The 12,908-nt window shown below is 38.8% G+C and overlaps 1 protein-coding gene across 8 annotated transcripts in view; it reads right to left on the minus strand.

Annotated features, from left to right (window-relative positions):
* The window catches only part of LOC108092641 (tyrosine-protein phosphatase Lar), a 106,562-nt gene that overhangs the window by 51,977 nt on the left and 41,677 nt on the right, over positions 1 to 12,908 (minus strand). For 5 of the 8 annotated variants that reach the window (XM_017192280.2, XM_043209312.1, XM_017192281.2 and 2 more), the window contains exons 3-5: positions 11,177 to 11,218; positions 10,071 to 10,202; positions 9,788 to 9,949 (exon numbers count right to left, since the gene is read on the minus strand). In XM_017192280.2, coding sequence (XP_017047769.1) covers positions 9,788 to 9,949; positions 10,071 to 10,202; positions 11,177 to 11,218 — 336 coding nt within the window. The remainder of the gene's footprint in view (positions 1 to 9,787; positions 9,950 to 10,070; positions 10,203 to 11,176; positions 11,219 to 12,908) is intronic. The other 3 variants (XM_043209315.1, XM_043209308.1, XM_043209310.1) reach the window with 1 other exon arrangement.

Here is a 12,908-nt window from a genome sequence, read left to right on the forward strand (position 1 = left end):
TTTTTTTCTTTTTTTTTTTTTCTTTTTTGTCCAGTCGCTGGTCAGTGTCAAAGGGCATTTGACGCCTTTTTGCATGGCTCATTGGGCATTTTGTTTGGGGTGGTGGCAAAAAGGTCGAACGGCTGAGCTAAGCTAAAATTATTTGAGCGGCGAGAGTAAGTGATAAACTATAAGATGAAATGTCCGGAAAAAAGTGTCAAATAAGACGTTTTCTGGCATCAAGTTAAACACAATGTTTATGGACTGAAGCGAAGGCTGTTTTTTTTTAGAAGATAAAGCGGTAAAAAACAGATAAGCTGAACGAAGGCGGAAATTTGCTTAAGTAAGGGATGCAAATATTACCCACATTTTCCTCAAAAATATGGGCAAATTTCCTGGAGAAATCCAATTATTAATTAAGACGCTGAGTGTTGACAAATATATTTCGGATAGGCATGTATTTTATGAGAAAGTCAAGAGCTGCCAGCGGATAATATTTCAACGTAAAGCATTTCCCAACCTTCTGACTTATTGCCGTATCCTTAGCATCCTGACAAGCCGAAATAATTTTTCACTCCCGATTCGCATTGTTTGGTAAAACTCAAAGTTGAGGGAAAATGTGAGCCACCCAGTGAAAAGCCTGCACTCGTTTACAATTGTTTTACGCGATTTATGCCACATGTCAAATGCCTGACAAAGGATGACCCGTTTCCATTTCCCCCTCGTCCTTCTTAACCCAACTCCACATGACAGATAAGTGAAAACTTTTTGCGTATGCTAAAAAACAAAAACAAACAAACAAACACAAGAGGGGTAAAACATTTTTACATGTTTCGAATTTTTCCCAAGATTTTTTTTGTGTGCGTGTGGGTGTGTGTGTGTGTGACAAGCTCAAAGCAAATGCAAAACTTTGTTACACATGTAATGAAAAAAATAAATAAATAAACAAATATTTTGGGTTAGGAGGGGAAGTACAGAAACAGCAGGTGGAGGGATGAAGTGATACCCTGTGACAAGTCGAAGGTCCTTGTCTGTCTGTGCCACCGATAAAACATACACAAACACACACACACACACACACAGAGATACATACACACACAGTCACACGATTGCCTCGATTTACAATGCGCTAAGTGTCGCCAAAGCCACGCGCCAAAAGTTGAGATATCAAAAGGCAAGGCAAACACAAAAAACAAGAACAAGTACAAACAAATAAACAAAAAAGCAGAGAAGCAGAGAAGGAGAGGGAAACAATGGAAACGTAAGGGAAACAAAGACATATCGTAAGTGGCATCGTATGTCAAGTCGTGTCAGGATCACGTCAAGGTGTACTATATGTGGCAAAAACAACCTCCTCCTCATCCTCCTCCTTCCCTATTGAGCCATCTAATTTGCCTTCGAGCCAAGAGCATCACATCATGAAAAATGCTTGATTAAGTTGTAGGCATTTGACTCTTCAAGTGCAAAATATATTTCAAGAGTGAGTAAAAGAGAAAGAGAGAGAAGAGTAGCGGAATTTTCCATTTCCGGGAAATGTTCGAGTGTCGAGCGTAAATGCATTTATTATTCACGAGGCCAAAAAATAACCGCAGACCTGCTCGACATCGCCGTCTCCATCATTGTTAGCTTCTCTGTGGTCGCTTGCTGCACACAATGCACTTGCCACACAAAGCCAGCGAAAAGCAGTCAAAAACTAAAGCCAAGCTAACACACACACATACACACCGACCGACACACACAAAGAAAGACAGCCGAATTGTGTCCACAATAGTATGCTTTAAAAAATACATACACATCTACGTTGAAATTCCCTGTTCTTTTCGGCGGGAATAGAATAATAAACAAACAGTGCCTGCTTATAGAAGCTCAAAATTATGTATGAATGGCTGGGTGAACACGGGGCACTTTGCTCCCCGAGTGAGTTTGCGGTGGCACATTCAAGTTTTACAAAGAAACTCCCAGTTGAAAACTCAACAATTCGCAGCAGGAGGGAATTAATTAAGTTATACACAGCGTTAGTTTCTCTAGTTTACTAAACATAACAAATGACTAACTTGAATTTAAATGGTATAGAATTCTGTCAAAGATATTATTATATATCTTTATAAATATACTTAATTATAATTATATAATTATTATTGAATCAAGATTCAATAAACTGGTAAATGCTATAGAATTATTTTCTTTTATCCTCTAAATAAACATTTTCTATTCTATAAATAAATCTGCATTGCGTCAAAAATTAGCTATTACTGCAATATGCTTCACAAACCCTTTATTTTGATCAACTGCCATCTAAGGACAAGAAAAAGAAAGCAAAAGAAAATTGATATGCAAGAATAGGAATACTTATATATATAAAGTATATTGCATGCAAGAGGGTACTTCCATCGAATATACAAAAACTGGCAATTTCACTTTTCATATCTATTTTCGTTTTTCATTTCTCGTGAAGCCAATAAAAGTTCAATTTTTTTAAGTCGCTTCCAATTTTATTTAACGTCATTACATCTGAAACTTTAATACCGAACAAAAAATTGAGATGGCGGAAGGAAGCGGAGGCGACTGACTTGCACTTACTTGGCAGCCGAAAGAAGCAAAAGTGGGTTGATTGAAGGCGGAACAGGGGATCTCCCTATTCATATATATATATAAATGTATATATATATATATTGATGCAAAGGCGAACTGGTATGTGGGTATCTGGGTCTTCTACCTATTTCTGCTGATGAATTTCAAATGCATTTTCCGGCATAATAAAATGTGTATATTGGGCTCACAGGAAGAAATCGAAAAGGCAGACCGGAGAAAACTGAAATCCGATTTAGATGATATAAATTATATTCCACTCGTCACCTAGATTCCATGTATAATTCAAACTAAGTTGGCTAATCTCCAAATAAGTTTTCTTTTTTTTTCTGATTGCATCTTAAGCCCTGTCGATTCGTTTGATTAAAATCTTCAGTAAATGGGGCTTCCTTCATTTCAAGAACGTATTGTGACTGGTTTCCATCAAAACCAGCAATAAACCCTCAAGGATATTTTCCACTGCATTCTATTGCGAAAGGCAAACCAATTTAAGAAGGCGACTTTTGATATTTACGTGTGCAATTCACTCGCACGCAACTCAGTCATTTCGCAGCTATTGCAAGAAATATATTTGTAGGTATTCATATGTTCCTATGAATGTTCGTATATATATTGTAGTTTTGAAATATTTTTGCAATTTAGAGCGGCACTTTATGGCTTTTCGGCGGCACGAATCATATTAAGTGTTGTGGGTGTGAGAGCGATGTAGATTTAATTGGTTTAAATTTAAAAAGCAGCGTGCTGTGCGTTTAACTATTATTTCAAATCGTTAGTGGTTGTTATGTTAAAATATGAGCATAATAAAAGATGATTTATGCAGATAAAGTGACAAGCATTTACATTTTACGAGGTTTTTTTAACGACGTATACTTAATTTATGCTATGAATTTTAGAGCTCTTGAATATGTGAAATCAAAATAATGGTTGTTAATTTTGAATATTTTAAAACATTTGATTATCTTGAAGCGGTTTGAAATCAAGTTTTAATATAATTCTTGTTTGATTGTTAAAGTTATAAATGGTATTAACAAATAATTGAGCAACCCGAATTGCGCAGCGTTTTTGCTTAAAGCTCGCCACTTTTGTCATACATTAAATATAAACAGCTATAAGCCCAATAACTTTGCGGCACACACACTTCATTGTGAGCACGGTCCATGGTCCAGGATCCAGGATCCTTGTGCCTTATTCCTGGCACAGCGTGGCGCCACAGCTGCATTGCTGCAGGGCCCGAGTAGCCGGCTCTTCTCCGCAGCGAATTTCGCCCATTTAAACTTTTCGCTACTGTGGAATTTTCATTATTAATATGACTTTTTAGGCAAACCGCAAACGGTGCTGGGGGTCAAAGGGCGAGGACGAAAAGGAGGACTCGCAACGAGGACTAGAACGAGCAGTCCTGGCCGAGGATGTGGCCAATGCCGTTGGCCAGTTAAATGCGCCCAGTGTATTGTCAATGTTTGTCTATGCGAACACAGTACAGCGGGCCAGAAAGAGTCAGAAAGAGTAAAAAAGAGTGAGAAAGAGAGAGAGAGAGAGAGAGAAAGAGAGAGATCCAAGGATAAAGTTTTCCCCAATGCCCAGGACATGCCATTTGACTTTGCAACAAGTGCAGCCTGGCTGGTTCCTCCCCTCTTTTTGGGTCCAGCGTTTTAATCAAGCCCAACTAATGGTCCACCAGTTCTGACTCGCTGCCTGAACTACACAAAAATAAAGGCAGGGAAAAAAAGAGGAGGTTGGGGGGAAAAAAAAAACCCCAAACCGTAACCAGCAAAGCCGCTTATTACTATAAAGTCAGATTAATGAATGCACCTCCCCACCAACCCGCCAACTGCGAAAACCTAGAACGATGCCATCGCAGTCTCCTCCTTTTTTGGCTGGCAATTAATGAAATTTATTTGCGCCTCCACCTCGACAGCATATTGTTTTTGGCCAGCGATTTTCTTTTCTGGGGGGGTGGGGCGGTGGGAAAAGCGAGGGCTTACGAAGATTGCTGTTAGCCGTTTGAGGTGCTAAAATGTTTTTTGGCAGGCAAATTTAAAAGCAAATTGTTTTGGGCTTTCTCCACGCTCTGTTTTAGCAGGCGCTCTGCGGCAAAGTAGATTGGCTTTCAGATGATTTTATTGCAATTTGCAGCCAGGCAGGCGCTTTCATTAGCTGTTTGCCGTCTAGACATCGCCAACGGAGGCTACAAATATTGTGGCACTAAATTGAAACCGTTGCGCCAAAGAAGAGTTTGTGTTTACAGATTAATTAGGTAGCAAAGGGTTTGGGAACAACATTTTGTAAAGAAGCCTAATACTTTAAACTAATAACTTGGTTAATAATTTAATAATGGAAACAAAACTGCAACAGTTTTTAACGGTTTGTTTATATCCATGAATATTTTCAGATTTGCTTACTTGATTGCATATTATTATCTGGCGATTTAACCACTATATTTCATTCTAGTAATAAAAGAAACTTACAAAATCTTTGCGGCCCATTAACAGCTTAAATTTCAAGACTTAAAAAACACATTTACTTAATTGCAATAGATAATGAAACGCGAGTGGCAGCATCCAAACACTGGCAATTAATTTTCGCATGAAAAAAGTTGCCGTGGCATGTGGCAAGTTGATATTTTGCACTTTTTGTCCACACAACTTTTTCCACCTTTGTTTTCCCTTATTCACGCGCTTACATATAAATATATATACATATGCGTTCTTTCTTTTTTTTTTTTTTTTTATTATTTTTTGCGTGATAAATCTCAATGTAAAAATTTGCACACACACTGGAAAAAAGGGGAGGAGGGCGTGGAAAAATAAACGCCACCACGAATGCCAATAAAGGCACCCACATATGCAGAGGAGCCGAGCACGGGGCACGTTTGAGTTTCACGTGAAAGCATTTTTAATCAAAATTCTCAACAGGCTAAAGCAGCGCGAGATCAAAAACACTTGCCACAGCGATGTGTGTGTATCTGGGTGGGTGTGTGTGTGAGTGTGTGGAGAGCCGGGTTGTGAAATCCTGCAACTCCTTGCCACAAAAGCCGACGAACTGACACACCCACGCTGGGCTGGGCTTTTGGATAGATTGCAGCTGCAACACCTGCAAGTAACGTGACTCTGTCTCCTCACCTGCTCACCAAAATATCTTGACTAAAATCCACCCCCTCCCTCCCCCTTTCCACCTTTTTTTTTTTTTGCCTTTCCAGCTTTATGCACTCCCCCGAAAAATTCAGGGTGTTAAAAAAAAATAACAGCACAGGAAAACTAAAACAAAAAACGTGTGAAGCGGATTCGCGCTTTTATATTCGAGTGTGTGTATTTTTTGACATGTTTGTTTTTTATGCAAATATCGAAATAAAGATTAGTTTTTTGATGCTGCTGGCTGGAGCTGCTGCTTCTTTTGGTCCTGCTAAAGCGGATAAATCTCCCCACCGGAGGCGTGACTCCGCAGCATCCTTCTCTTTTGCGTAGATATACATATATATATATATAGTATATTTATGCTCGAAACGCTTAACCAACTGACTGCGTTAGTCGTTGCGATTTAGTGCTAATGTGGCCCGGTCTTTTGGCCAACTCACCGCCCCATTTGGTTGGCTGCCTGCTGAAATTTACTGTTTACAATTTGTTGCCTGATTGCTTCTGTTCTCCGCACGCTTTGACTAAATTTGTTACAAGCTATAAGTTTTTTTTTGTTCTACGCTTTTGCTGTTCTGTTTTTTTTTTTTTTTTTCGACATTAGTGTTTTTATTATAATGTTGTCTTCCATTTGCCGGCTGCATTATTATATTGCTATTAAGGGGCACAACTAGTGTGACATTTCAAAAAAATCTTTTTTTTTTTCTTTCATATTTCGGTAGATTACACCTTTAAAAATAACATATTAAAATTTCAAATCGATATCTCAAATAGTTTTTGAGTTATAGCAGTTTTAAGAGCAGCCGCTCTCATAACAGTGCAAGCGATCATTTTATCTTTAAACGCGTTTTTCTCGAAACAGCATTTTCCGAATTTGCTGCAGTGATAACTCAAAAGCTAATGATCCGATCACTATCAAATTTTTTTAGATGTTCTATATATAGTCCTCCCTACAATGACCTATCGGTTTTTTGATCCGATCAAAAATCGAATTTTGGCAGGCCAAATACGACCAAAATTTTGGGTAAAATTCGATTTTTTTTTTTTTAAACGCCGCCATTTTGTCAATTTTTGATATTTTTTATTTATCGTAGGTCATTGTATGGACAATATCATCTAGTTTAACGAGAATTTTTCATTTTTTGATTTCATCCACGGAGAAGGCCGGAATCACTGCAGCAGTTGGGGCACTTTTTTTTTTAGCGCCGTTGGAGATCGGCTCTAGCTTAAAAAATATTTAATTTTTTTCTTTAAAAATTTTACTGTATATTCTTCAAATATGTATAAATATATTCTGAAAATTTGAAAAGAATTGATCAAGTAGTTTTTTTTATAAAAATTCCCAAAAATCACCATTTTTTTAGGCCGTCACACTAGTTGTGCCCCTTAAGCTGAGTCCTGCTTGCCGGATTTTTTGGTTTTTCCTGCTCATGTCTGTGTGACTTTGTTATCTGCGGACGGCGGTCATGTTTTCAGCTGAATCCCGGGATGAATGTTGTTTTCAACTCACGACAACTAACTCTTCCCCCTTCATTCTACATACATCTTCATACTACAAAAAAAAAAAAAAACAACAGTGGTAATAAATGTTCGGTTTTTGAGATGTACAACTATTTCATTCATCATTTTTCAAGCAATTCGCCAAGTTGTGCATAATATTTCGTAGGGAAATCTGTTTATTATTCAACCATAATCGCACCTACACTTCCAGGTGTTTGGCAGACATTTTGTAAACGGAAAATAATTACGTACCCGAAGGCTGGGTGGCTAAAATTTATGTACGCGGCGTATGAGTAATGTGCACTACTTTATCCCCGAGTCTAGGAGTTACAGCTCCAACTTATAATTTACTACTGTCTGCCAGCTATTTTAGCTTGTTTATTATGGTTGTTGTTTTGGGCTTTGGCTAGTTGTTTGTTGGTTGTTTATGAGGCCGCCAAAGGGAACCGCAAAATGTGTGAAAATTGCACGGCGGCGGAGGCCACGTAAACGAGACATAAAAAAAAAAAAAACAAAAAAAAAAAAATGGAAAGCCGAGCAGAAAACAGGAACATATTTTCGTTGATACACTCGGTGTTCGGTTTGTGCCTGTCTCTCCCTCTCTTTTCCACAATGTCTCTATCCCGCTTGCACTTTTGTGCGGCCAGTGGCAACGTTTGCATTTTTAGTTGTTAATTATGCGAGTTGATTATGCTCTCTGTGCACTTTGGCGCCACGTAATTGGTGTGCATTTGATTTGTGGCAGGTTGTAACGCTCGCTGATAGACTCAAAAGCGAACCGAGGCCCAAATGGGGTACGGGTTACGAGGGATACAAGGGATATATAGTAGGAGAAGGGGTAAGGTGGAAAAGGGGAAGTAATTAGTGTAGTTTAGCGGCGACTAACAACCGTGCGAGTGAAGGTAAAAGTTCTGCACAAGACTGGAAAAGGTAAAAAGGCAGGCCAAGGTAACGTAATTATCCTGCCTCGTTAGCTTTTCACACAACAGGATTTCAAGACAAACCAAACTGTGAAACTAATCAATAAGAACTTGATTCCTCTTAATATTTTTAACAGCTTCTTAATAAATGAATTAAATCTGGAAAGTTTGCTGAGCATTTATATGTTATATACTAAAACCCATCAATGAATTTATTCACTCATTCAATATTTAGCACTTTTCTTATCCTTAAATAATCAATCATGAAGTGACTTAAATAATTTCACACAGTTTAATTTTTAATAAGAGCCTTCAACATTCACAACCAAATCTTTAACAATCTTTATTCCAACCATACTGCGTGCCTTTATTTTATTTATTTTAAAACTTTGCAAGTAAACGAAATGCTTTTGCTAACGGAAAATTCCATAATTAAAATTAAAAAAAACTTTGAATGATTTTAATTACTTCATCAGCCAAGAGCGCTCATAATTAATTTAGCAAGACTTTGGATTCGCCTCGAACTCGTATAAACTCAGCCGTCCAGAGACCATCGATCAATATGTATTTTGTATTGGAGTTGATTTACCAAATAATTTGCTGCTTTAATCTCATTAAAAGTTATAACTTCTCCCTTTCTCCCAGAGTTTCGAGGGTCCCATTAGGGAGAGCAAATTTTTGTTATTGAACTTTTTGCTGTTTATAATTTTGGCAACGGAAAAAAGGGTGGTTGGGCTGGGTAAAAAGTGGATGAGTGGGGGGATGAATGTATAAATACTTGGCCTGCTCTCAGTTTAAGCAAATTAGTTCAATTGCCTGGCTATCCAAGCCCATCCGCCCTCGCACAGACTTGATTAGGCTTAGAGAGCGAAAACTTTATCCTTTGCACAGTTGTAAATAAGCAAAAGTAAATTTTGGCAAGTAATTTAAGCCACACAAACAAGATGGCAAATAACTTTCCACCACCATCACCATCCTTTGGGGGCCTGGTGGTTTGGGCCCCGCCCCACCACCCCCCAAAAGTTTACCATTTACGCCAACTTCTTTGCCCAGTTTTAATTCAAAATCAATGTATGAGCGTAGTTTACATTGCGTCGCATACTAAACGAAACTTTTTGTGTCGCTCTATCACGACTCTTTTCTCCGTGCACCGGAAGACGAAGGCATTCGGTTAGATGGCTATTCCAAACTTTGTTTTTGAAACATGAAAAAAAAACAAGCCATAGAATATGGTATGGTTAAGTTTTGTAATAATATGCAAGTTGTGCGGCTCATTCATGCTTTCAAAATATTTGTAACAAAAACAAATGCCACTCTGATTGCTTTGAATTTAAAGTTTAAAATATACATTTTTGAGATTATTTTATAAAATCTACAAAATATCTTTTCTGTTTATTTGGTATTTAAAGCATTTAAAACCACATCCCATATATTTGTTTATTACCCTTCAAAAACTTTAAAATGGGAACTGCATTTATTCCTTTCCAGTACTTCCTACTGTTCTAGTACTTTAAGATATCAATTCCTGATATTAGCTTTAGAAAACTTCCCCCAGTGCATCCCCCCTATCGAGAGGAGTTCAATTAGGAGGCTGCTGCACTCGACGGCCATAAATAACAGGACACGACGATGGGGTTGGCGATGTCGATGACGTTGTGGCACGGCACTTACCTTCATAGATGGTTAAAGTTGCATCTGCGGAAACGGCATCGCCCACGCCGTTCTCGGCCACACACTCGTAGGGGGCATCATCGCGTCCCGCCCGTACTGGCTCGATTCGGAGTATGGAAATCCCGCCGGGCTGTTCCAGCACCGTGTAACGCGACTGGGTTCCTGTGAATGGCGCAAATCGGGTGGAGAAGCTCAGTTAAAGTGGAAAAGTGCGAGGGGATTTTGGGTGGATGGAAGCTGGGTGGTAGAAAAGGGGGCTTAAAAAGCCGTTACAGGAACTTACCCGAAACTTTTTTGCCATTCTTGCGCCACACAATCGATGGCGGGGGATCTCCGCGTGCCGCACAATAAAAGCTCGCCACGCCGCCCACTCGAACGCCCTGATTTTGCGGCTTCCTGATGATCTCCGGTGGATCTGTGGACGGGTCGTAAAAGAACACGGCGAATCTGGTTAGCTAACTGGGCTCAAAAGCGGCGAATTAGTATTTTTAGGCCTTGGGTACTTAAAGTTTCGCGTTGATGCCACACACACACACAAATGACGGGTTTCCCGCTGCCGCTTTTCCAGCTAATCCCTCTTAAGCGCACTGAGTTTAATATTCCTTTTGCATTCATATATTTTTTGGCACAAAATATTTATGAAATTATGAAAGTGATACGTATGGCCGAGCAATATGTATTTGAGTTTAGTTTTTATGCTCTGCTAAGAGCATTAAGTAGGCATCAGTCGGGTTTTAAAGCTGCTGCCGGAATAACTCTCGAATGCATTTCCATTATTTCGTTCGTATCTCGCTTTTTGTTGGTTCCTGCGAGCGTTATGCTCTTCGTATATTCTTTTTACATATTTGTCACAATATGCTGTCAATACAACGTCGCATGTTGTTTGCCCACACTCACACACACGCACACACCCTCAACGAACGTGCCTCGCAGTTGTGTGCGTGTGTGTGTGAGGGAGAGCCAAAAAAAAAAAAAGAAGGATACCAGGATTGCGGGAATAGGGAAGCCAGGCGGCAACGGCAGGGAAAACAGATGTGTGGCATTAAAAATCTGGCAAAAATCACGAAACGTTAAACAACCAGCAAAAATATTGTCATGTGCATGTTGCATGCTGCATGCTGCATGCAGCACGCTGCCAAGGCATCAGCCGTTCAGCAGGAGAGGCCATGTCCTGCCTGCTGTCAGGCAAACGCTCCTTTCGACCCCGCACGTAAAGTAGTTTACCCAACATATCAATTCGATTTATGATTTTCCCATGCACATTTTCTCTCTTTGCATCAGTTTTTGATTGAAATTAAATATATATGTAAAGGGTATAGGTACCTATAGATAGGTAACGCGACATTTAAATTGCTGGACAAGTGTACCTTAGGCCGCAGCCCGACTTACGTGTCAGATATTGTATATATGGTATATCCGAATAATTCGCATCTGCAATGGGCATCAGACCGGTTAGTAATGACGTTACGAAACGTTACGCGCACGACGACAAATTTGTTTCCGATTAACGCGAATTATGTGTTATTTAACTTTACATTGCACTTTATTGATTTAATGGCGATGGTGTTTCATTAAAGGTAATTTAATAGATCTAATCTTAGCTTAACTAACATACTTAATATTAGCTAAGCTATGCAATTAGTATACTTAATGAATAGGTAAAATGTATTTAACACTAACTTAATAAGAGTATTTAATACACAATAACTGGCTCAGCAATACAGTGTTTATATGATTGTTTGGCTTTCAAAAATATCCTAAAAATCATAAAATATTTATTTCAATTAAATCCCACCTAATGAAAAATTCTTTCCTTTAGAGTTTAAGAGCCAACCTTCTGGAAACTGCACTCAATCGCAAGCCTCTCAGTTGCAACTAAGTAATATTGAAATAGTGACCCCCAGAGCCACAAAAATAACAATATTTGGCAGCTGCCTTGTGACTAAAAGCGTCAAAAGCCCGGGCACATTGTGCCGACTACAATGTAAGGGACATTCTAAATAATTTAAAGTTTTCCACAAGGCAAGCGTCCTCTGGCTACCGCTTTGTGGGCAGACTATTTTGGTTTTGCGATGCCTGGCCATAATAGAAGCAAATTTGCTTTTGCTGCGGCATAGTCTGTCTGTATCATTTACAAAAGTTTTCCAACTCAACTTTCCTCGGACAAGTTTTCTCTGACCACCCCATTGCCATAAGTTTTGGGCAGCAAGGCAAAAAGAATATATGTATATTCGTTTTATAATGAAACATTTTTTGAATATTTAAATCAATTTTAGTGATTTATACTTTCTAGTTTTTCTCAAGGAAATACTAATCACCTGCACTTTGCTCAACATTAAAGCAAGTTAGCTTGCAGAAAATTGGCAAAGGCAGAATAATTCTGGCACCTACAACAATTGTTGCTTTTGCTCATTAAAAAATAGGGAAGGATAAAAAGAATGAGACGTTGCGGGCCACAGGAAGATTTAGCAGCGTGGGTTTGCTAGATTTGCGAAGCACTTGAAAGCATTTTACGCTTACGTTAACAGTTTTTATAGCCATGGCTGAGCTGCCAGCGAATCAGCAATAAGCATATTGGTTTTTGTGGCCGTAATGAGCTCTTCTCCGTCGCTCTGCCAACTTCAGAGGCGAACGCAAATTCTCAGTAAATATATATCTTTTTCTTGCTTTTTTTCTGCTTCTCGCATTTGTAAAGTTTTATGTTTGCTTAAACAATTTGATGGCATGGCAATGGCTGAAGGCTAAGGCGCAAGAAAAAAAAAAAAAAAAAAAAAAAAAAAAAAGAAGCAAACACGCTCTGGCAGACAGACAGCATTCAAGACACTTCCGTGCCGACTCATAAAAAGCGTATCATTAAGGCCATAAAACAGGGATTTCTGTTTATTTGCCGGATTGCCGACACTGCGAAGCTGTTGGTTTAAGGCGAAAATACAGAGATAAAATTTAAATAAATTTAATTATGTTTGTGCTATTTGCTGCTGATACTACTTCCTCAGCTTCATTTTCTTGTTACAAAGATTAAAGGCATAGCAAATGAAATTTGTAGATTACATAGATACACAGGCCGCGGGCTATAAAAATGCTCGTTTGGCGGATGGAGGGCCAAAATCAAGGAATCTTA

This window comes from Drosophila ficusphila, unplaced genomic scaffold (genome assembly GCF_018152265.1).
Source record: "Drosophila ficusphila isolate 14025-0441.05 unplaced genomic scaffold, ASM1815226v1 contig_127, whole genome shotgun sequence".
Lineage (NCBI taxonomy): Eukaryota > Metazoa > Arthropoda > Insecta > Diptera > Drosophilidae > Drosophila > Drosophila ficusphila.